The sequence below is a fragment of the Tachyglossus aculeatus genome, chromosome 20 (assembly GCF_015852505.1).
Source record: "Tachyglossus aculeatus isolate mTacAcu1 chromosome 20, mTacAcu1.pri, whole genome shotgun sequence".
In the NCBI taxonomy this organism is placed as follows: domain Eukaryota; kingdom Metazoa; phylum Chordata; class Mammalia; order Monotremata; family Tachyglossidae; genus Tachyglossus; species Tachyglossus aculeatus.
In genome coordinates, this window is record NC_052085.1 from 29,330,161 (window position 1) to 29,354,895 (window position 24,735).

The 24,735-nt window shown below is 46.9% G+C and overlaps 1 protein-coding gene across 2 annotated transcripts; it reads right to left on the reverse strand.

Moving 5' to 3' along the window:
* Positions 1-436: 436 nt before the first annotated feature.
* On the reverse strand, positions 437-16,769 carry PRSS23 (serine protease 23). Of its 2 annotated transcripts, none has more exons than XM_038761924.1 (2): positions 16,748-16,769; positions 437-3,977 (listed from the first exon to the last, which is right to left on the reverse strand). In XM_038761924.1, exon 2 carries the CDS (start codon positions 3,962-3,964, stop codon positions 2,834-2,836), a length of 1,131 nt encoding a protein of 376 aa, XP_038617852.1. In that variant the 5' UTR covers positions 3,965-3,977; positions 16,748-16,769; the 3' UTR covers positions 437-2,833. The 2 variants fall into 2 exon arrangements, with proteins under 2 accessions (XP_038617852.1, XP_038617851.1); XM_038761923.1 differs by lacking the exon at positions 16,748-16,769 and adding an exon at positions 10,598-10,640.
* Between the last annotated feature and the right edge of the window lie 7,966 nt (positions 16,770-24,735).

Sequence of the window (24,735 nt, forward strand, 5' to 3'; positions counted from 1 at the left end):
ATTGTATGTCAAACACAGTGGGCTAGGTATAACTTCATTAGGTTGGACACAGTCTAAGTAGGAGGGGGAACAGGGGAACTGAGGCACCAAGAAGTTAAGTGACTTGCCCAAGGTTACACAGCAAGCAACTGGTAGAGCAGGAATTAGAAACCAGGTCCTCTCACTCCCAGGCCCATGCTCTTTCCACTAGGCCACAAAGCTTCTTGTGACCAGTTAATGAAAATAAGCCTGAACATTAAAAGAAAATGGGTCTTCCCATTCTCCCAATCCCTTGCCCTGCCCTGAAGGTCAACTAGAATCGTATATCCTTGTTATAAGTGCTTAGACCAATGCCCAGTCCGGTGACTTACCTCACAAGGTCTTTAACGGGGTTCAGTTTCTAGAAAAAAGGAAAGAAGAAAAGGAAACTGGAGTTGAAATGAAAAAGCCAGAGAGACTTAATGCAACAGTGCTGTATTTGAATGTCCTCACGAACAAGTAACAATAAAAATCGGTTGACAGTTCAACCCAAGGTGCAAGTATGGGAAATGTCCATTGTCTGCTTGCATTCGATGCTACCATTTTCTTTTCCCTCCGGGATACATTCAAGAAGAAGTGCTCGTGTTGACAACCAGTGACAGGTAAGTATGAAACAAGTCACCAAACTCCCGTGACACACCGGGATGATTCGCGTTTGTAAAAGTTCTCACCTGCCCAGTGGCCATCACTCACCTCCAATGCCTCCCGTTAATTTAACTTTCTAAAAAATTTAAAAACACTGCACCTGGAAGCAGGCCTTGGGCCACTCTTGGCCAAGGCCAAAGGAATCTTCCAGAACTAGAGCAGAGGGCTTTTCTGATTTTCAGGTACAATCAGATTTATTTTTCCACAGTTACAAAAAAAAAAACCCCAAAACAACCAAAATCAGTAGGGCAAGACAAGAAATGGGAACTGATTCAGTGAAGCATTTTATTTTTTTTCCTACAGCCCAGGCGAGGCAGCAGCTGTTACATTTTGGTTCAACAGTACAACCACGTCAGTGTGCCCCTTCCACTCCAATGATCAGTCTGTCCGTCTGATATTCAAAATCTTCCAACCTGACATGACTCTATGCTTCAGGGCTGAAGAAGGCACCCGTTATGAACAATATGCTCTGCACACAGTAAGCGCTCAATAAATACGGTTGAATGAATGATTGAGCGAGCCCCGGTTCCGCAGCCCTGGATACAAAAGAGACAGAAACTTATTCCACATTTTGTAGGCTACACCCCTCCATCATTTTACTTTCCCGCTCTGACACAGACACCTGTGTTCAACAGCGTGGCAAGGGGATTCCAGCAAAGCTTAGACTGCTGCCGGGGAAAAATCCTGGAATTCTATAGGCTGGGAATGGTGTCTGGCCAATTCACTCTCAGGGTAGACTCATGTGTGGCTTATCCTACCTCACTGGGGTTAAATGCATGTGTGGCTTTGCCTTTCTTGGTGTGATTTAAAGCCAGCAAAAACCACTGGCAGTGATTTTTTTTTTCTGAGAACTTTCCAAGAACACTGGGCAGTGGACTTGGGGAAAGCAACCATTCTAAATGCTAAGAAAAATCAGATACTTGTCTCCAGACATAGAGATTCTAAATTTGGGTGGACACAAATATTGTTTACAACACATTTGACTTGTCATTCCTCTAGACAAGCCTGGGACCAAAATAGTGCCACTATATCCTGATCTCTGGCTTCTGAAGCTAGTGAGAGGAAAATGGATGAAGTGTAGGCGGCCACCAAAAGAGTTGGGAATGCTGGAGGGAAGAAACTTTTAACCATCGGGTGTACACCAAAACGTCGGTCAAAATGTAAGAGGAGGAAAAATAAAGAATCATGAGACCAACTTGCACCTCCCGCCCCCAAAGTTTAGAGCATTTTTTCTTGGTACTCAGGAACACACCTCGAAAAGGCCATGAAGGCCAGTCTCGGTGGCTTCATAAGAATGTTTCTGTTCCCGGTAGAAAGTGATATGGAGAGTCAGCATATTAACGGGGTTGGCTACGTGTCCTCTAAGTTGTAAAAAATAAGGGCAGAACTCAGGTTTCTCCTCCCGTGTTGTCCCACCTGACTCCTAGAATCCTCCTGGAGGAGGCAGAGTGTGTGTGGGAAAGGGCAACCGACAGAGTGTTTGGGGAAAAAAAATAATCAAGCACCAGTCACAGGCTGAGAATTAACCTCTCCAGGCCGGGAGGGAGTTTTAAAGGTAGTCCAGCACATTGGTAGGGCCTGGAGCTTGTGGAGTCCAAGCCCATTGGTAGTGGTGCTTTGGAAGGGGTAGTGTTTGCCCACAGGCCACCTGGAAACTCAGAATCATCGATGCCATCGGAAAGAAAAACTTCCCCTCGAGGTCTGCCAGATGCGATTTCCGGATTCAGCGCGGCAGACTTAGCCCGCCTCGGCTTCCGATCCCGGTGCTCAGATGATGTGATACGGTCTTTTTCCAGATGATGAAACGGGCCATCTTGCAATTTTAGAAATTAAAATGATTATAAAACGCGCTGCAGGCACACACTCACACACACATTGCACACGTGCACACACGTGGACAAGAGGTCCATAATAGTTATTAGAGAGACGAGCGAGGGACGTAAGAAGGCACGACGCTAACCGCGGAGCGGGTTGCCGTCAGCCTGCTCCTCCAAGATCCTGGGGCAACCCCGGGAGAGACCCAGACAACACCACCCGCTCAGACACACACGTTCAAACACACGCCGCAAAAAGTCACACAACCGCCCGACTAATGTCGGGCTTCCCCTGGAATCTGAAGTGAAGGCCGTTAAGTGCTGCTACGGTGCGTGGCGGGGGAAACCCTCTGCGTTCACCCCTCCCTGCAATCCAGATAGTTTCCTTTAATCCAAAAACAGATCTGGGCGTATTTGAGCGGGGTGATGCGGACGGCCACGTTGAAATCCTGCGGAGACCCGCTCACATCCACCCACTGGTGTCCCGAAAAGATCCCGATGATCTTCCGCTCCCACTGGTGCTGCCGACTCTTCCACATCCGGACGTAAACCCCCGACCCGCTGGCCCCGGGCTGGGCGTCGCACCGTTGGTACAGGAGGTCGTAGGTTTCATCCTGGACGTCGCAGAAGCGATACACCAGGTTCCCCGGCCGGTCGTTGTCGTAGCCGGAGAAGTGGATCCTGCCTCCCGGGAGCCGGCGGGCGGGGGGGCTCACCCCGATCTTCATGAATTTCCTCTTGTGGGGCTTCTTGAGCTCGAGCAGGGCGTAGTCGTAATCCATCCCGATGTCGTTGGCGTTGCCTTGGATCCAGCCCTTGGGGACGTGCGTCCTTTTCACCCGGATCCACTGGAACTTGGCCCGCTCGGGGATGGCCGAGAGCGAGACGTTGGCTCCCTGGCTGCCGTCCTTCAGCTTGGAGCGCAGGAAGCCGACCCTCAGCTTCCGGGCCCCCTTGACGTAGCTCTTCCCGTCGTGGACGCAGTGGGCCGCCGTGAGGACGTGCTTCTCGGACACCAGGGTGCCCGTGCAGCCCGTGGACAGCTTGACCGATGTCGAGAAGGGGTAGTTGAGCAGGAAGTCCTTGCCGAAGATGCTGAACCGACTGTCGTAGCCGTAGATCTGCCGCTTGGCCCGGGGCCGGGCCTCCCCTCCGCCGCCGTCTCCGCCGCTCACCACGTAGATGCCCACCTCGGTCTCCGTGCGGCTGCCGTTGGCATACAGCGTCTCATACGACAGGTAGCCCTTGGCCTCTTCGTAGGTGGGCAGCGGGGCGCGTTTGTGGCACTGGGGCCCGCAGGGCGACGCTACCTCCAGCCTGGCTTCGGCCTCGAAGTCCGGCTGGGCCAAGTCGAGGGTGGCCCGGGGTAAGACGACTGGTAGGCGGTAGGCCGGCCACGTGGGCTTCCAGTGGGCGCCGTGGGGATTCCCCCCCGACGTGGCACAGAGGGACAGGAGGAGGAGGAGGAGGGCTGGCACGTCCGCCATGATGAGCTCTGGCCTGTCGAGACAGAGAGGGACAGAGTTAGGAGGGCGGGTAGCACGAGAATTTCTCATGGATGCAGAGTGCTCTGTGGGAGAAGAATTTCCGTCCCTTCACAGAAATCTAGATAAGGAGAGGGTGTTGCAGTGCTCTGCACACAGTAAGCGCTCAATAAATATGACTGCATGAATGAATGATGGTCTCCCTGACAGAGCCCCCTTTTCCTCTCCTCCTCCCCATCTCCCCCCGCCCTACCTCCTTCCCCTCCCCACAGCACTTGTATATATGTTTGCACAGATTTATCACTCTGTTGTACTTGTACATATTTACTATTCTATTTATTTTGTTAATGATGTGCATCCAGCTTTATTTCTATTTATTCTGACGACTTGAAACCTGTCCACATGTTTTGTTTTGTTGTCTGTGTCCCCCTTCTAGACTGTGAGCCCGTTGGTGGGTAGGGACCGTCTCTATATGTTGCCGACTTGTACTTCCCAAGTGCTTAGTACGGTGCTCTGCACACAGTAAGCGCTCAATAAATACTATTGAATGAATGAATGAATGCGAGATGTTATGCTACCGGTAGCCCAGTCTGACACTCAGAATGATAGTATTTATTCAGTGCTTATTACTTTCTGAGGACTATGTCAGGCGTTGAGGTAGAAAGAAGATAATTGGGTCAGACATCATCTCTGTTCCACCTGGGGCTCATTATTCAATCAACAATATTTACTGAGGGCTTACTGTGTGCATAGCACCGTACTAAGCGCTTGGGCAAGTACTATATAACAGAGTTGGTAGATGTATTCCCTGCCCAAAACAAGTTTACAGTCTAGAGGGGGAGTTTATCATGTCCCACAGGGAGCTCACAATCTAAGTAGGAGTGAGAACGTGTATTGAATTCCCATTTTGCAGATGAGGAAACCAAGGCACAGAGACATTAAGTGGTTTGCCCCAAGTCACACAGCAGACAAGTGGCAGAGCTGAGATTAGAACCCAGATCCTCTGAGTCCCAGGCCCGTGCTCTTTCCACTAGCCCACACGGCTTTCTTATTAAGTGCTAACTGTGTGCCAAGCACTGTGCTAAACACTGGGGTCGAAACATAGTAATCAGGCCAGACCCACTCCCTGTCCTGCAAAGTGCTCAGAGTCTAAGGCAGAGGGAGAACAGGTATTTATTCTCCCTTTTACAGATGAGGAGAGAGGCACAGTGAAGTGACTTGTCTAGGGTCACACAGCGGTCGAGTGGGAGATCTGGGTTCCAGTGCCGACTCCCAGAACCATGGTTCCACTAGGATGCTCAAATTGCTGTTCCATAACTTCTCAGCGTCCTATCTCACTAGACTGGAGAAAACAGGCAGGTTGGGAGGGAAATGTTTTGTCTTTTAGCAACCTTCGCATACAAGGAGCCGGATTTCCCTCCTGTCTGTTGGATTCCTCCAGCAGAGGGCGGCTTTCAAAAATGTGGCTCAAACGATGAGCATTAAAAGCACCCAAAAAATGTGCTGCAAAAAAAATGGTATTTTTTGAGCGCTCACTGTTGAGTACTAGTAATAGTACTTAATAAGTACTTGGCAAGTAATAGTACTTATTACTATTGAGCACGGTTCTAAACGCTTGGGTTAGTACAAAACAACCAAATTAATCCTGTGAAACTGTAGGGCTTCCAAAGTGGGCTCTTCACAATAATAATAATAATAATAATGATGGCATTTGTTAAGCACTTACTAAGTGCAAAGCACTGTTCTAAGGGCTGAAAATTTAAAGTCACACTTACTATGTGCCAAACACTGTGCTAAGCACTGGGGGAGATACAAGGTAATCAAGTTGTCCCACGGGGGCTCCCCATTTTACAGATGAGGTAACTGAGGCCCAGAGAATAATAATAATAACAGTGATGTTATTTATTAAGCGCTACATGCAAAGCACTGTTCTAAGCGCTGGGGAGATTAAAAGGTGATCAGGTTGTCCCACTTGGGGCTCACAGTCAATCCCCATTTTACAGATGAGAGAACTGAGGCCCAGAGAAGTGAAGTGACTTGCCCAAAGTCACACAGCTGACAAGTAGCAGAGTCGGGATTTGAACCCACGACCTCTAACTGCAAAGCCCGGGCTCTTTCCACTGAGCCACACTGCTGAGCCACAAGTTAAGCGACTTGCCCAAGGTCACACAGCCGACAAGTGTACCAGAGTCAGGATTAGAACCCAGGGCCCCGGACTCCCAAGCAAGTGTCCTTTTCACTAAGCCACACTGCTTCTCTATACTTTGTCGTCCCCCTGTCCCACACACACAAACTTTTGTTTAGGGCAAAGGGTGAGCGGGTTGTAACAGCGGCTGACAAAACTCCCACCTCAGGTTGGCTATCAATTGCTCCGTGAAGCATTTCTGAGCCTCACAGGGTGATGGACAGGTAATCAGGACACAAATGACTATTGTTGCAGTTTTTATAAACCCTGAAGTAATCCAGGTAGGCATGTACTCGCATAAGCTTATTCTAAACACGAAACAGAACAGGATTTAGTGGAACAAGCGCATGCATAAGCAGAATCCCGAAACAGCAGAGAAAGGACAGGATGGTTCCACATTCTTTCCTCCCTTCTAGTAACAAATCATGTTCTCGAGCTGGAAATGGAAAGCCCATTTTCCCAGGGAAATGGCAACTCCTCAGACCAGGAACTAGTAAAGTCACTGAGTCATGGTTTTGGAAAGTGAACGGGAGAACTCCATCGGGGTTTTATCTCCTGACGTTAAGTCTTTGCCCAAGTACTAGCCTGATGCTGTATTTCTGAGTGTTTATCCACCAAGTATCTTGTCCTACCTCCCAGAGGAATTGAGAAAGTTAAGATGAGCAAACCTTTTCCTTGTGAGCTTTGCTAATACAGAAACCACCGGCCTTTTGTAAATGTCCATTTCCAACGCAAAGAGGAGTAAAGCATTCAGCTCTCAAACCCAAATCTGCTCTGCCGGTTTCCCATCCTTTACTGTCGGAGCATTTCACACACTATCAGATAGGACAACGGCAATAAAAATATTTGGAGAATGGAAGGAGTAACTGCTCTCTTGCTAGTGGGGCAGCCTCTTCCAGGTGAAATCGCTACAGAGAGCTTTTTCAAGCCTCTAGCTGAAGCAGCTGAGATTTATTTCACAGCTTCAAGGGTTGGGGAGAAGGAATTAACCCTGAAGCGTAGGGACATCATTCACCCTCCACTAGAAAGCAAATGTGGAAATGAAAGACTGCTATTTAGGACCCAGGATTTTCTGTTGTCCGGTTTGCAATGTTGTTGTGAATTACTACTAAACACAGATTGGGGGTGGAAACGGTATAAAATTGTTGTGAATTACTATGAAAAGTAGTGGTTGAAGCAGCATTAAATCCTGCACACCCAAAGCTCAGTTCTAGTTTGGAAGGGCAAATGCAGCTTTGTTCTTTTGGGTTGTTTTTTTTTTTTCCACGGAGACTAGCTTGGGCCAGGCTGAATGAAGGGGTAAAATGCTAATTCCTAAAGCAAATACCAGAAATGGAACAAAAGCACCGAGATTACTATGCAGACAGGGCTTCCCTCCTTGTCCTTAAGTCATGGTCTAATCATGTAATGGTTTAAGAATTACAGCGAGTCCATGAGGGGGAAATGCGGGATTTATTCCAGATCCGTCCGCAAAACTGACCTGTGGTCTCTACTAAGTCTCAGGCAGGACTGTCTAAGACCTGTTACAAACTAAGGTGAAGGAAAACACCCCAGCACTTTGAGAATATCTGGAGGAATCAATTCTTCATGGGGCCTGGGAGTCAGAAGGATCTGGGTTCTAATCCCCCCACTCCCCATTTGTCTGCTGTGTGACCTTGGGGAAGCCACTTCATTTCTTTGGGCCTCAGTTACCTCATCTGTAAAATGGGGATTAAGACCGTAAACCCTATGTGGGACAGGAACTGTGTCCAACCTGATTATCTGGTTATCTACCCCAGTGCTCAATACAGTGTCTGGCACAAAGTAAGCTTTTTAACAAATACCACAAAAAAATTCTTACATGTCAATGTGACTTTTGCAAGAATACCGCCTGTTCTTTGGAAAGCTACCAAATGACATGTGCTAGAAAAACTGAAACTTGGTAAATACTGGGGCAGATACATGCTCCTGGGCATTTGGACACAAACGTCTGCATCAGGAATACAAAATCTATCTGGAAAGAAACACTCAGTGTCTCAAAAGTGAGATAAGTGAGATATGACCTCTGCAGGCTTTTAAGAACTCAATCTTGTCTTTCACCCCCTTCATAAAAGTGATGGGGTGAGTGATGTTAAATAACCCATTTTCTCCAAAAAAAAAAGCCATTCTATAGACCTCTGAGCACTTTAACAGATAGAAGCAGGAACTACAGTCCAGACACTTAAGCATTTTCACAGTAATTCTATCAACTCTCCAAGCAAAGTGACATAAATAGTCTCTTATCGCATGCATGTCGTGTACTGAAAAATAAGTTCAGGATGAATAATTAGGAATCCCCGTCTGTATTCATTCTGGAAAAAGTGGGCATCCTCTAAAAAAAAATGTAATTTTTCCCACGCCCTCTTACTTTAAAAGGCAGGTCAAATGGAAGATTCGCACCGCTCCTAAACAGCCTCTGATTTCTCTAGCTCCGATCCACAGGGTGTTTCAGGTGCGGCTTCATTTCAAGCTGGGATTTTATTTATTTTGGGGTTTTTTTTTTATCCCCAGTGGGCAATTCCTCCTATATCAAGGGTGTGGCCCAACTCCAAATAAAAACAACAAGGTTTTTATCAGGAGGTTCTCTATCAAGCCCCTTCAACATTTCCAAACTGGGTTCTTCCATCAATGGTATCAATTGGGTGTGATTTTGGGCGTCACTTCACTTCTCTGTGCCTCAGTTACCTCATCTGTAAAGTGAGCATTAAAACAAGAGAGCCCCAGGGGGGACAACCTCATAAACTCGTATCTACCCCAGTGCTTAGAACAGTGCTTGGCACATAGTAAGCACTTAACAAATACCATTATTATTATTATTACTGGGCGAAGAGCACTGTCATGAGACCACAGAACTGGTAGGCACATTTCCTGCCCGCAAAAAGTCTATAGACTAGACGGGGAGACATACATTAATGGAAATAAATGTTAGCCCATGAGGGACAGAGATAATTAGAGAAACAGCACAGACTAAGTGACAAGAACCCGGGCTTGGGAGTCACAGGATGTGGGTTCTAATCCTGGCTCTGCCACTTGTCTGTTGTGTGACCTTGGGCAAAGCCGCTTCACTGCTCTGTGCCTCAGTGTCCTCATCTGTAAAATGGGGATTAAGATTGCGAGCCCCCCCCCCCCCCCACGGGACAACCTGATTGCCCTGTATCTACCCCAGTGCTTAGAACAGTGCTTGGCACATAGTAAGCCCTTAAATACTACTATTATTATTATTAATGTCTAATTTTGTTTGTATAATAATAATAATGGCATATGAGGTCACTGAGGCAGAGAGAAGTTAAAGTAACTTGCCCAAAGCGCTTAACAAATGCCATCATCATTATTATTTTCTAATTTTGCTGGTATCCACCACCAGAGCGTAGCGCTTAACACATACTTAAGTATTCCCCACTTGGGTCTCCCCTGGCCCTCTCCATCCCTTTCAACCAGGCAGTGGGGTGGAGGATTAATCCCCCCCTGAAGCTGCCTTTGGGGAGGGGGGGGGGTCCATTTTCCTGGGCGCTGGGGTTGGGTGCCGGGAATTTCGACCTATCTTGGGCTCGAAGGTCCTGGGGCAGACCCCGGGAGTTCTGTCCCCTGCGCCCGAAGGGTTGGCCCGGCAGAGGCTGCAGCCCCTTCCCCACCAACTGAGGACCGGCCGGCCGGACATCCCCCACCCCAGGGCTGCGGGGACGACGCCCCCTGAACTGGGGGGGGGGGGGCTGGAGGGAGTCCTGGGGAGATCCTGGGGGGGAGGGCCTGGAAGGGAACTGGTGGGGAGATTCTGGGGGGGGGGGGTCTTGGGGGGGTCCTGGGGAGATGCTGGGAGGGGGTTCTGGAGGGGGTCCTGGGGGGGTCTTGAAAGGGAACTGATAAGGGTCCTGGGGAGATTCGGGGGGGGGGGGTCCTGGGGAGATTCTGGGGGGGGTCCTGTGGAGATGCTGGGAGGGGGTACTGGAGGGGGTCCTAGGGGGGTCCTGGAAGGGAACTGACAGGGGTCCTCGGGAGATCCTGGGGGGGGGGTGTCCTGGAAGGGAACTGGTGGGGAGATCTGGGGAGATTCGGGGGAGGGGTCCTGGGGGGGTCCTGGGGAGATGCTGGGATGGGGTTCTGGAGGGGATCTTAGGGGGGTCCTGGAAGGGAACTGACAAGTGTCCTGGGGAGATTCGGGAGGGAGGGAGTCCTGGAGGGAGTCTGGTGGGGGGGGGGTCTGGGGGGGGTCCTGGGCAGATTCTGGAAGGGTCCTGGAAGAGAACTGGTGGGGGTTCTGGAGGGGGTATTGGGGGTGTTCTAGGGAGATTGTGAAGGAGATCCTTGGGGGTCCCGGAGAGGTCCTGAAAGAGATCCTGGGGGGGATCCTGGAGAGCTTCGGGGCAGCCGAGCCCCCTGCCCCCCGGGGTGGCACACACACACACACACACACACACAGAGACACACACACTGACCGTCCCCGCTCGGGTCCGGGGTTGGAGGTCCGGGGGTCCGGGGGTCCGGGGGGGCTCAGGCCGGGGGCCGCCACATCCTCTGGGTCCCGGCCGGGAGCCCCTGGGTACCCGCCTCTGGGCCCGGCCGTGCCCGTGTGCAGGGTTTCCAGGCCCGCCTCCGCGAGGGCCCGAAGGCTCACGCCCCCAGACCCACCGCCCCGACACGCCCCCAGACCCGACACGCCCCCTCCTCCTCCTCCTTCCCTTCTCCTCCTCCTTCTCTTCTCCTCCTCCCCTCTTCCTCCTTCCCCCCTCATCCTCCTCCTTCTCTTCTCCTCCTCCTCCCCTCCTTCCCTTCTCCTCCTTCTTCCCTTCTCCTCCTCCTCCTCCTTCCCTCCTCCTCATTCCCTCTTCCTCCTCCTCATTCCCTCCTCCTCCTCCTTCTCCTTCCCTCCTCCTCCTCCTCCTCCTTCCCTCCTCCTCCTCCTCCTCTTCCTTCCCTTCTTCTCCTCCCCCCTCCTCCTCCCCTTCTTCTCCTCCCCCTCCTTCCCTCCTCCTCCTCCCCTTCTTCTCCTCCCCCTCCTTTCCTCCTCCTCCTTCCCTTCTCCTCCTCCTCTTCTCCTTCTTCCCTCCTCCTCCTCCTTCCCTCCTCCTCCTCCTCCCCTTCTCCTCCTCCTCCTCCCCATTCCCCCTCCTCCTCCTTGCCCCCCTTCCTCCTTGTGCCCCCCCTTTCTTTCCTCCTCCTTGTGCCCCCCTCCTTGCCCCCCTCCTCTCTGCCCTCTCCCTCCCTCTTAGATTGTGAGCCCCAAGTGGGACAGAGACTGTGCCCATTCTGATCCTCTTGTCTCTACTCCAGTGTTCAGCGCAACTTTTGGCACATAGTAATAGGTTGCTAAGAACCATCCTTAGGAAATCAATCACTAGGAAGATCTGGAAAATGATGAAAAAATAGTATTTCAGGAACCATTCCTCAAACATCTTCCACGTCTGATTCATTTGCCTCAGACTACAATATTTTTCCTCTTGCACACCCCTTAAGTAATAACTCCAGAGAGACGGGAATTATTTCAGTCCATTTCTCAGATGGAGAAACCGAGGCCCAGAGAGGTTAAGCGACTTGACCAAAGTTTCACGGTAGAGGGTAAAGAAACAGGTTAAAACAAGCTGAAGCCTGTGGAGCCAAATGGTTAGGAAAGTACTCCACCAAAACACCTGGGTTCTGTAAAGTCTGTGCCCACCAGTAGACTATAAGCTCTCTCTGCAGAGGAAACCCCATCAATATATTATAGATTACAAATTTATATATATATTAATGCCTCTCTCCCTTTCTAGACCCTAAACTCATTATTGGCAGGAAATGTGGTAGCAAATTCTACTGTATTGTACTCCCCCAAGTGCTTAGTACAGTGCTCTGCACATAGTAAGTGCTCAATAAATACCATTGATTGATTGATTGGTGTAGTGAGTGGAGAAATTGCTGAAATGCTGCATGAAGGGACATTTACAGTTATGCAAAGTTACCAAGAAAAACAGCTTTTTTGCACATTAGCAATTTCCTGTTCACCATGGGCACCGTTTTAAAATGAAAAATAGAGCATGTTATGAAGTAATTGTGTGTGTATGTCTTTCTCATTTTCTCTGCCAATTCTCAGCGGCCAGCACCTAGCCGTTTGAGAACGATCGCTTTGCATTCTAAGTCTCATGCTCGGAAGCAGCCAGAACGGAAGCCCATTTTTCTTCTTTTCTATCAAGGCGACCCAAGCAAGCGGTTGCCTGCTTGCAAATTGAACTTTAATAACCCCGAAGAGTCTCCCGCGAACCTAGGTGGTAATTTACCACCAAGCCACCCCTTGTATTTTCAAAAGGGGTGGGGGTGTCAGTGAAGTTGAAAATGTGAAGATTTCAAGAATAGATGCACGTATTGTTCGTATGCGTATAGATTTGTGGGAATCTGTGGTTTTTCTTTAGGGCTGACATCACTGGGAGTAGATAAGTACAACTGAGATTTCCTATTCAATATCTTCTGCCAAATTCCAGCTAAACAGAATCGGCTAATATAACTGAGCACTTGGCTGGACATTGTGACCATGACATATCTCCCATTCCATGGGAGTCATGGTCAGTAACAAGGATAGTGGCCTTCCATGTGTGGAGCTCTGTATTAGGTAGTTGAAGAGCATAAACAGGAGTGTGAACTGTCAGTTCCCCCCTGCAGACTGAAAGCTCCTTGTGGGCAGGGTTTATGTCTACCAATTCTTTTGCATTGTACTCTCCCAAGTGCTCTGCACACAGTAAAAACCAATAAATACCATTGATTTATTGATCAATTGCCAACTTGTACTTCCCAAGCACTTAGTACAGTGCTCTGCACACAGTAAACGCTCAATAAATATGATTGAATGAATGAATGAATTATTATTATGGTTTGTGTCATTATTATTATGATATTTGTAATTATTATAATTATGGTGTTTGTTAAGTGTTGTGTGTTTTGTTCTGTCCTAAGCACGGGGGGTGATACAAGTAACTCAGTTCAGATGCTGTCCCTGTCCCACATGGGCCTCACAGCCTCAATAGTGGGGGAGAATAGGTATTGCAACCCCATTTTCCAGATGAGAAAACTGAGGTACAGAGAGGTTAAGTGACTTGTTAAAGGTCACACCTCAGGCAACTGGCTAAGCCAGGATTAGAACTCAGCGTGACCCCAGCGCTCGTTCCACTGGGCTACGCGGCTTCCTGCTGTCGGTCTCCAACCAAGCAGCCCAAACGGGAACCGTTGGAAGATACATGGGGCCACGGAGGTGGTTCTCTTTGAGGGAATGCTCTAGGAAGGTCAGGACAACTAGCTGCAGGCTTGAGAACAGAGTCAGGCCCTGTTTGGAGCGAGCTCTTCATCACAGCAGGAGGCTCTATATTTAGGTTATTATCATTATTATTATTATTACTACTAATAATAATAACCATCATCATTATTATTAATAGTTGCCCTCATTATCATTGCCATTGCTAGAACTGATGAAACACTTCCAGAATGCAAAGGATGCTATTCAATGCTCTAGCTATTATTAGTATATATTATATAATAATACATTGTTATATAGTAATACATTAAAAATTATCACAACACAGTAATTTTGATGTCTCTAGATATTACATTACTAATCATCATGGTGCTTGTTGAGTGCTTACTATGTGCCAAGTACTGTGGTAGACATGAGACTATCAGAGACTAACCCTGTCCCACTTGGGACTCAAAGACAGATGATGATGATGATGGCATTTGTTAAGCGCTTCCTATGTGCTGAGCACTGTTCTAAGCACTGAACACTGTTAGGTAATGGGTTCAAATCCTGGCTCTGCCACTTAGCTGTGTGACCTTAGGCAAGTTACTTAACTTCTCTGTGCCTCAGTTACCTCATCTGTAAAATGGGGATGAAGACTGTGAGCCCCATGTGGGACAACCTGCTCACCTTGTATCCCCTCGAGTGCTTAGAACAGTGCTTCACACATAGTAAGTGCTTAAAAAACCCTACTATTTGAGAAGCAGCATGGCTCAGTGGAAAGAGCACGGGCTTTGGAGTCAGAGGTCATGGGTTCAAACCCCGGCTCCACCAACTGTCAGCTGTGTGACTTTGGGTAAGTCACTTAACTTCTCTGTGCCTCAGTTCCCTCATCTGTAAAATGGGGATGAAAACTGTGAGCCCCCCGTGGGACAACCTGATCACCTTGTAACCTCCCCAGCGCTTAGAACAGTGCTTTGCACGTAGTAAGCGCTTAATAAATGCCATCGTCATTATTATTATTATTAGATAATGAATCCCCACTTTACCGATAAGGAAACTGAGGCTCAGAGAAGTGAAGCCACTTGCCCAAGTTCACACAGCAGGCAAGGGGCAGAGGCGGGATTTGAACCCCGATCTTTTGAGTCCCAGGCCCCAGCTCTTTCCCCTAGGTCACATTTTGGTTTTCCCCACCCTCTTTGTCCTGGTGAGGGTAGAACACTGAACGACTGTCGATCGCTCTGCTCTTGTTTTCCTGGCTCTCGGAGGAAGCCGAGCTCTTGTCTGGGGGTCACTTATAGTCCTGGCTCTGATAACGCAGGCGACTGTGCCCCAGATAGACGGAGAGTAGCCCCTTTCCATAAGCCAAGTGGCATGTGGGGCAGACTTGTTGATGAAGACGGCGGCCAACGAAAATCTGCTCCTCACAGCAATGCGGCACCGTGGCAAGACGACAAAAAACAAAAATGGGTGAAAGGAAACAGGCAGCTGGATCCGGTCCAGGCCTGGCCCCTAAACTGGGCCATCTTCACAGTTGTGTAAACAGCATACTGATATAGGGAAATCATTCCAAACTATTCCAAAGATTCCAAATATCTTCAGGGAATATATTTTTTTTTAACCACCCCATAAAATTAGGCTATGAAAGCAACTGGATAACAGTAAGTATAATAATAATAGTGATGGTATTTGTTTCTAGACTGTGAGCCCACTGTTGGGTAGGGACCGTCTCTATATGTTGCCAACTTGTACTTCCCAAGCGCTTAGTACAGTGCTCTGCACACAGTAAGCGCTCAATAAATACTAATCAATCAATCAATCAATCAATCGTATTTATTGAGCACTTACTGTGTGCAGAGCACTGTACTAAGCTCCTAGGAAGTACAAGTTGGCAACATATAGAGACAGTCCCTACCCAACAGTGAGCTCACAGTCTAAAAGATTGATTGATTGATTGATTGATTGATTGATTAAGCACTTACTATGTGTCAAGCACTGTTCTAAGTGCTGGGGTAGATACGAGGTAATCAGATTGTCCCACGTGGGGCTCACAATCTTAATCTCCATTTTACAGATGAGGGAACTGAGGCACAGAGAAGGTAAGTGACTTGCCACAGGTCACACAGCAGACAAAGTAGCCTAAATTGGTAGACATGACCCCTGCCAAAAAGGAGCTTACAGTCTAGAGCTCCACTGATCCCTCACCCTTCTTGTTTCCGCCTGCTTGAAATATGCTTAACATCTAGAGAAGCAGCATGGCTCAGTGGAAAGAGCCCGGGCTTTGGAGTCAGAGGTCACGGGTTCAAATTCTGGCTCCGCCACTTGTCTGCTGTGTGACCTTGGGCAAGTCATTTAGCTTTTCTGGGCCTCAGTTCCCTCATCTGTAAAATGGGGTTTAAGACTGCGAGCTCCACATGGGATAACCTGATTACCTTGTATCCCCCCAGTGCTTAGAACAGTGCTTGGCACATAGTAAGCGCTTAACAAATGCCATCATTATTACCTATCTTCCCAACTAGCTCATAAAATCCTTCAGGGAGGAGATCATGTCTACCTACTTGATGTCTTCTTGCTCTTTTGTCCCCTCCCAAAGGCTAAATACTCTCCCAAGCACCCGATAAATACCCATGATTGATTGATCGATTGTGGGGAATTTCTTTTCCAAGGTCTTCCCAAAACAATGACTGTTTGCCTTATTTTTTACGTTGCGTTCTGACAATTTAGGGACATAAAACCATTCATAAGGCAAAATGATTTCCTGAGACAAATCCACTTTTCATTTCATCAGCTTACCTCCTGACAGTATCAACTGTCTCTCTCCGACCCCTATACAGAAGTGGAAAACACCACACCGAATGTCACAATACTGCCGACCCCGGTGACAGAAGGTCTGGAAAATTCTAATCCGTTTGCTGAAAGTGACATGGGGAATTTAGAAGGAAAATAAAAATTAGAAGAATGGATATAAACCACAGGAAAATGTGGGTGTTTCAAACTACCAAAACAAGTCGGACCCAGAGTGAAAGACCTAAATAGGGGTGTGGGGAAAAACATTCCAGATCAATTCCTTGGGGACTGCTGAGTCAAAAAAAGAGCATGCTAAATAGTCCCATCTCTTCTCAGTTGAGATGGAACTGGAAGTCGGATGCCACCCAGAATCCCGATGGGAAAAAGGAAGGCCTGTCGCTCAGGCAAGTTGGGGAGGGTTAAAAGCCTAAATTCTTCCTTTTCCTTTGATGACTTTTTTGGATTGCTGTTTGAATTACTCGGAGAGCTTTGGAGGGAAGGAGAGCCAAGGATTTTCGGTTCAGGCAGAATCGAGGAGAATGACTCAACATTTAGGATGAATCGAGGGAAAATCAGGAAAGAAAAATGTTGGTCACAGCCTTACTAAGTACTTTCCCACAGACTCGGCATGTTCTCCGGCCAAGGCAGGGTGAGGCTGGGGTAGTTGGTGGCTTTTTCTACTCTGGCCACTGCCCCGATCCTGGAGAAAAAAAGAAGCTTTTTTAATATTATTAATGAAAATAATAATAATAATAATACCTTGGACTGATGCAAGGGTCCTGAAGCAGCATAGCCTAATGGAAAGAGCATGGGACTGAGAGTCAGGAGACCTAGATTCAAATTCTGACTCTGCCACTTGCCTTTCGCATGACCCGGGTCAGTCACTTGATTTATCTGTGCCTCTGCTTAGAAGCAGCATGGCTCAGTGGAAAGAGCAGGGGCTTTGGAGTCAGAGGTCATGGGTTCAAATCCCGGCTCTGCCACTTGTCAGCTGTGTGACTTTGGGCAAGTCACTTAACTTCTCTGTGCCTCAGTTACCGCATCTGTAAAATGGGGATTAAGACTGTGAGCCGCCTGTGGGACAACCTGATCACCTTGTAACCTCCCCAGCGCTTAGAGCAGTGCTTTGCACATAGTAAGCATTTAATAAATGCCATTATTATTATTATTATTATTATTATTACTATCTGTAAAATGGGGATTAAATATCCCTTCTCCCTCCCATCAGACCATGAACCTCCTGAGGGACAGAGACAGTGTCTCATCTGGATTATATTAAATCTATCCCAGCACTTGGCCCATATGTAAGTGCTTAACAAATATCACACAATGATTATTATTAAGAGTTTAAAGCACTTTGATATGTAAAGTTTTATTAGCTCTTTACGACATCCATAAAAATGGAAAAACTCAAGGTCAGGGAAGTTAACTTTAGAGTGCCTCACAGAAAACGGCAGATGAGGCTCAGATTTGAGATTTCAGGACCTCAGGCAGCAGGTGAGCTCCCAAACGGCTCCAAATCCCAGACCCCTAGTAGGAGTGAAGTTGTCCTCGCCCTGTGCCATCGGGATTCCCGTCAGCCCCTGCTCCGACCCGAGAAGAACTGAAACATTGGCAGCGTGAGGCATTTTCAACATCAAAACACTGGGAAGGTCGCGTCTGGGGCCGTGAAAGAACCGAAACCCTGCTCTTTTAGCCACAGTGGCCTACTGCTCTGGCAGTTCTAAAAAAATAAACAGAATGGAACACGGACTGAGCTGGTCCTCCCACTTTGCATCGGTCCCAACATTTTTAGTGCTCATTTTCCACATCCTGGTCCAGGTTGGAACATGTTCAGTTCATAGTTTAAGCCCCACATTACTCTGGAATTTTGAACTGTGGAATGAACCAGAATCTTGGGAGACATCCCCTTCTAGACTGTAATTTCCCTGTGGGTAGAGATCATATCTACCTATTGTACTCTCCCACATGCTTAATACAGTGCTCGACACACAATACGCACTCAATAAATACGATTGATTGATAGCATCACACTTAACCCTGATCTCATGTTTGTTGAGAAGGAAGAAAAAAGCTCAAACTTGGGATGACCCAATTTTTTTGGTGGGACGAGGAAGATGGTTGACAGATCAAACATTCCCTCCCGCTGCCTCCAGGAGGAATTGTATCTAAGTCATTCTGGCCAAGAGGAGTCTAGTCTACCTCTAAGGCTCTCCTGGGAGGAGGTTTCACAACTTCCTCCCCTCGAGCATTCTGGTTAACAACCCAGCTAGTCAAGAAGATGAGATTCTTGGAGTTCTCTTCTGGTCCTTCACCCATTGAGAGTTTTTCAGAGCGGACTTCTGACCCATGTGAATCCTTGGCCAGAGCCCACAACTAGTATAGTTTCGATTCAGCCGAATCATTATTCTATTTAAAAAATGGTTCTCTCAATGAACATACCTTATTACTTAAACGCTACCTAATGTGCCTAGTCCTTTTTCCTTTTTCTTCCTATCTATAAATGATTTTAGTACCTGTCTCCCCCACCGAGACTGCAAACTCCTTGAGGGCAGGGATCAAGTCTTATTAACTCTATAGTACTCTTCCAAGCACTTAGCTTTAGCTCTGCGTGAAGTAGGTGCTCAATTAAAAGTATTTATTGATTGAGCTCCTCAATGCAGTCGCCTTCCAACCCCGGCCCCCTTATCCCAAATTGCTTTCGAGCACAGATTTACAATCCCAACCAAAGCCTCCTCCAGGAGTGGGGAAATTGGGAAATGAGCCATGCCCTGGAAACAGAGGGAAGGTGAAAAGAGTGGCGTGGAATCGATTAAGGCATTCACGGGTGAGACCTGAGGCAGCAAAAACAGAGAATTAATTAATACAAGGCGGAGAGCTTCGAAAGGAACTTCACATCATGGAAAGCAACAGCATAAAATGCCACATTAAACCGACCAACATAAACAAGCAAAGAGCTGAAATCCAAAAGATTAAAAACGCCCCTGCCCTGCTTTTGAATTCCTGCTAGTCACGAGAAAATCCAAGTTAACCAGTACAGAGAATTAGGAAAGAATGAAAATCTTGTAATTGGTGCCATTTTGACAAAAGGCAGGCCTGGGGTTACTTGGCTAAACAGAACCTACCTAAATCAGTGGTGCTGGTTGCTCCTTCTTTGGTCAATAAGAACCCGCTATCTAGCAGATATTTTAAAGAAAGAAAAACCACGTCCTCCCTCCGGCCTGGAATGCCTTCCTCCTTCACATCCAACAGGCCTCTGTTCTCCTCGTCTTAAAGCCCTACTAGTAGGTCAAAAATGGGAGAGAACTGATCCTGTCAGACAAATATGGCCCACTTCTGACAGCTTTGAAAAACCACGCTCCCCCCACGGCCCCGACTTCAAAACCCCATCAGTCAGTCAATTAAAATTTATTTTAATGTCTGTGTCCCTAGTTAGATTGCAAGCTTCTTAAGGGCAGGGATTGTGTCTTCTCACTCTATTGTACTCGCCTAAACTCTTAGTACGGGGCTCTGCACTTAAGAACCTCTCAGTAAATGTCATTGATTCATTCATTGATTGATTCATCAGAAAACAGGTCAAGTTGGGAGAAAAGTGATCCTCTCCATTTTTGGGAGAGATGTCCAACTTTATCACCAAAGTAAGAAATGGAACAATGATAGTAATTGTGGTATTTGTTAAGAACCAAGCTCTGTACTAAGTGCTGGGATAAATACAATTCACCATGATCACACACAGTCACTGTTCCACATGGGGCTCACAGTCTAAGGGGGATGGAGAACAGGTATTGGATCCCCATTTTACAGGTGAGGAAACTGAGGCGGTGAGAAGTTTAGGATTCACCCAAGGTTGCACACAAAACAGGTGGATTAGAACCCAGGTCTCCTGATTCCCGGCCCTGTGCTCTTTCCAGTAGGCCACGCTGTTTCTCAAGTAGTGTTTAAAAATTGCATAAATCCTCTTAAAAAAATGAAAGTGATAAGCGGTGTGCATGAGTCTTTTCATGAATCATTTAAAAAAAAATTGCTGAAGTAATAGATGAAGCAAAAGCTACATCTAAAATGTTTCTAGACTTCAGTAAAAGGAGTGATTCAGCATCACAAAAACTCTTACATGAAAATTCAATTTAAAATTGGCTTCTGGATCAACGCAGTCATATGGATTGAGTAGCGGTTTGAGGATTGAGTATAAACAAAGAATAATTCTAAATTCATTCAATCGTATTTATTGAGCGCTTACTGTGTGCAGAGCACTGTACTAAGCACTTGATGGCTGCATGTGCTTGGAGAGGGAGAGAAGGGAGACTTGTGAAGCTATTGTTCTAGACTGTAAGCTCATTGAGAGCAGGGAATGTGTCTGTTTGTTGTTATATTGTACTCTTCCAAGCACTTAGTACAGTGCTCTGCACACAGTAAGTGCTCAATAAATACAGTTGACTGACTACAGAGAATGATGTTTAACTCCTACCTTTCTGAACCCTCAGGATTCCTAATTGGGAAATGTGGCCCATCCACCTACAAAGAAGTTGGGAAAAAGTGTCTCAGGGAAATTCAGTGTGGAACATTGAATTTTAAAACAAAAGTAAGAGACATCCTTCGGGAGAAATAATGTATCCAGGGAAGGATAATATAGAGACATGGACATTCTGCAGGAGACAGTGAAAAAATATATATATTTTTTGGTTACAGCTGTAAATCCAGGGGCAAAACGTAACAAAAATTTTAATATAGCATTTGAATTATATGGATTTTACATATATATCTATATATATAAAATCCAAAATGTTGGGATTTTGCCTCAGTAATGAAAGAGTCAAGCAGGAGAGAAGCAATGTGGCCTAGTGGAAAGAGCACGGCTCTAGTATTCAGAGTGCACATTCAATCGTATTTATTGAGCGCTTATTGTGTGCAGAACACTGTACTAAGCGCTTTGGATAGTACAACACAGTAATAAAGCTCTAATCCCAGCTCTGCCGTTGTCTGTGGTGTGACCTTGGACAGAACACTACACAACTCCGTGCCTCAATTATTTTGTCTGTACAATGGGGATTAAGACTGTGAACTCTCTGTGGAACAGGGACCATGTACAACCCAAATATCTTGAATTTACCCCAGTACTTAATGCAGTGCCTGGCACACAGTAAGCGCTTCACAAATACCATTAAAAAAAGTAATTTGAACAGTGATATTTATTGAGGGTTGACAGTGTGGAGGGCTGTAGTAAGCACTTGGGAGAACACAATAGAAGTGGTAATAATAATAATAGTAGTAGTAATAGAGGATTATGATTTTTACTGAGCACTATGCACTGTATTAAAAGATACATCAGAAGCTCAAGACATATTCCCTGTCCCCAAGAAGCTTACACTCTAATGAGAAGCAGTGTTGCTCAGTGGAAAGAGCCCGGGCTTTGGAGTCAGAGGTCATGGGTTCAAATCCCAGGTCCACCAATTGTCAGCTGTGTGACTTTGGGCATGTCACTTCACATCTCTGTGCCTCAGTTACCTCAGCTGTAAAATGGGGATTAATACTGTGAGCCCCCTGTGGGACAACCTGATCACCTTGTAACCTCCCCAGCTCTTAGAACAGTGCTTTGCACATAGTAAGCACTTAATAAATGCCATTATTATTATTATTAATGGAGGAGACAGGGGCATGGGACTCAGAAGGCCTGGCTTCTCATCCGGGTTCTGCCAACTGCTTGCTGTGTGACCTTGGGAAAATCACTATACGTCTCTGTGCCTCAGTCTCCTCAACTGTAAAATGGGGATTCAATACCTATTCTCCCTTCTGCTTAGACTGAGAGCCCCATCCGAGTTAGCGACTGTATCCCATCCCAGAGCTTAGAACAGTGTTTGACACGTAATAAGCACTTAACAAACACCTTAAAAAAAGAGGCAGGAGAACAGTAAACAGAAAGCAGGAAACTATTCAGATTTAATTCCAAATACATTTTTGCAGCAGAAGAGAGAATCCCGAACTGGATGGGCATGATTGATGAGATCTACACTTGAGGAAACAGCAGAAAAGCTAATCAAAGAGGTGTGAGGTAACAAGGTGATGAATGTCCGCATGGCTTTGAGTTGCCTGTCAGGAAACACCTTGATCTAAAATTGGCAAAAGAGGAGCCCTGCTCTTTGGTATGAATTCTGTCTCCCTCAGTTAGACTGTAAATTACTTGAGGGCAGGCGTCATGTCTACCCACTCTAACAGATTGTACTCTCCCAAGTACTTACACAATGCTCTGCACACAGTATGCAGTCAATCATTCAATCATATTTATTGAGCACTTACTGTGCTTACAGCACTGAACTGATCGATCAATCATTTATTGAGCACTTACAGATATCCGCCAGGATTAGTGTTGTACACTCTAATTCCTTGGAGAATTCCATTAATTTCTTTGGCAAGAGTCCTGATCACCAGCCATACAGACAAAGGCATTTTCCTACTAGTCGTGGGAGTGCAGAGTACTGAACTAAGTGCTCGGGAAAGGACAATATAAAAGAGTTGGTAGACACGTTCCCTGCCCTCAGTGAGCTTACGGTCTACCGCTGAGTCATTACTCGATTGTCTAAGACAGATCTCTACTAAAAGATAGCCCTGGATATTTCCATCTCTCTTCCCTCTCAGCTCCCTGTGTGCAAGGAATGTGTTGTTTGCTTCTGTCAAAATTGCCCAAGCATTTAGCCCAGCGTACTGCATTCAGCAGGTGCTCCATAAGTAGGATTTCTAATAATAATGATGGCATTTGAGAAGCAGCGTGGCTCAGTGGAAAGAGCACGGGCTTGGGAGTCAGAGGTCATGGGTTCCAATTCCGGCTCCACCAATTGTCAGCTGTGTGACTTTGGGCAAGTCACCTCACTTCTCTGTGCCTCAGTGACCTCATCTGTAAAATGGGGATTAAGACTGTGAGCCCCCAGTGGGACACCCTGATTACCTTGTAACCTCCCCAGCGCTTAGAACAGGGCTTTGCACATAGTAAGCACTTAATAAATGCCATTATTATGATGATGATGATTAAGCACTTACTATGTGCAAAACACCGTTCTAAGCACTGATTTCTGTGACTATTAGTAGCCTTGGCATCTCATTGTGAGACACAGATGAACTTTTGTCAGCTCTAAGACTTATTCTTCTTTCACGATGTATGTTCCCTCTCATTCTTCCTAAATACTTTGAGCAGGGCTCAGCACCCTGTTAGTACTCAGTGAACACAGCTGAGGATAATGGTGATGATGAAAGAAGGTTGGCTGAGCCCAGCGAGGTCTGTCTGTTTGCCAAGGATGAACCCACCTAATTGCCCAGCCTGCCAGAGGTCAATCAATCAATCAATCAATCGTATTTATTGAGCGCTTACTGTGTGCACAGCACTGTACTAAGCACTTGGGAAGTACAAGTTGGCAACATATAGAGACAGTCCCTACCCAACAGTGGGCTCACAGTCTAAAAGGCCAGAACCAGCCGCCATTCTGTACCCCACAAAACTCTATAAAAGGGCTACAAATAGTCTAAGACTCCCTCTTAAAGTAGCTTCAAATTCCTCCTGTCAGATAAGAATTACGAGGCTTCCCTCTTCCTCCTCTTTCCCCCACCCCCCGACTAGTAGGAAAATGCCTTTGTCTGTACAGCTGGTGATCAGGACTCTTGCCAAAGACATTAATGGATTTCTCCAAGGAATTAAGAGTGTCCAACACTAATCCTGGCTGTTATCATCCAGCCCTCCCGGGAATGAAGACTGCTGCAGCAAAGAGAGTGGGGAAAATAGCCACAGGGCTGGAAAAGGGTGAAATAAAAAGACGGGTTAATAACGATTGTGGTATTTCTTAAGCACTTAGTATTTACCAAGAGATGGGGCCAATAAAAGATAATCAGATCCCACGTGGGGCTCACATTCTAAGTAGGAGGGAGAACAGGTATTGAGTCTTCCTTTTGTAGATGAGAGAACTCGGGCATGGAGAAGTTTAGTGACTTGCCTGTGATTCCCAGGCCCGTGCTCATTCTATTAGGTCATGCAACTTCTCAGTCTCTTTTCTCAAAATTTTCTTTTCCAGAAGCCTCCAGTCTTCATTCTATTCAGTTGGGGTTTACGGGAATGTTGTAATAAGGCATTCTGGCCCAACTGCTCGTAGTGAAGAAATCACCCGTAACCGCCTACCTCTGGCCTCTTGTTCATAACTGTCCCTATACATGGTAGTCCCACCTCTTGGAAATCCATCAGTCAATCAATAGAGAAACAATGCAATCTAATAGAGCACAGCCCTGAAAGACAGAAGAACCTGAGTTCTAATCCTGACTCCACCACTTGGCTGCCGTGTGACCTTAAGCACGTCACTTAACTTCTCTGTGCCTCAGTTACCCCATCGGTAAAATGGGGATTAAGACTGTGAGTCCCACGTGGGACATGAACCGTGTCCAATCTGATTATCGTGTATCTACTCCAGCGCTTATACAGTGCCTGGTGCATAGTAGTGTTGAATGTGGCAGACCCGGGCCCCAGGATCAAGCTTCTCCCCCTTCCCTCCCGAGCCCCTGGATACTGAAGCTGCGAGGACATCTTTTAGACTGTGAGCCCACTGTTGGGTAGGGACTGTC

Coding starts and splice junctions, on each gene's coding strand:
- PRSS23 (XM_038761924.1), bottom strand. CDS start 3,964: ATGGCGGACGTGCCAGCCCTCCTCCTCCTCCTCCTGTCCCTCTGTGCC.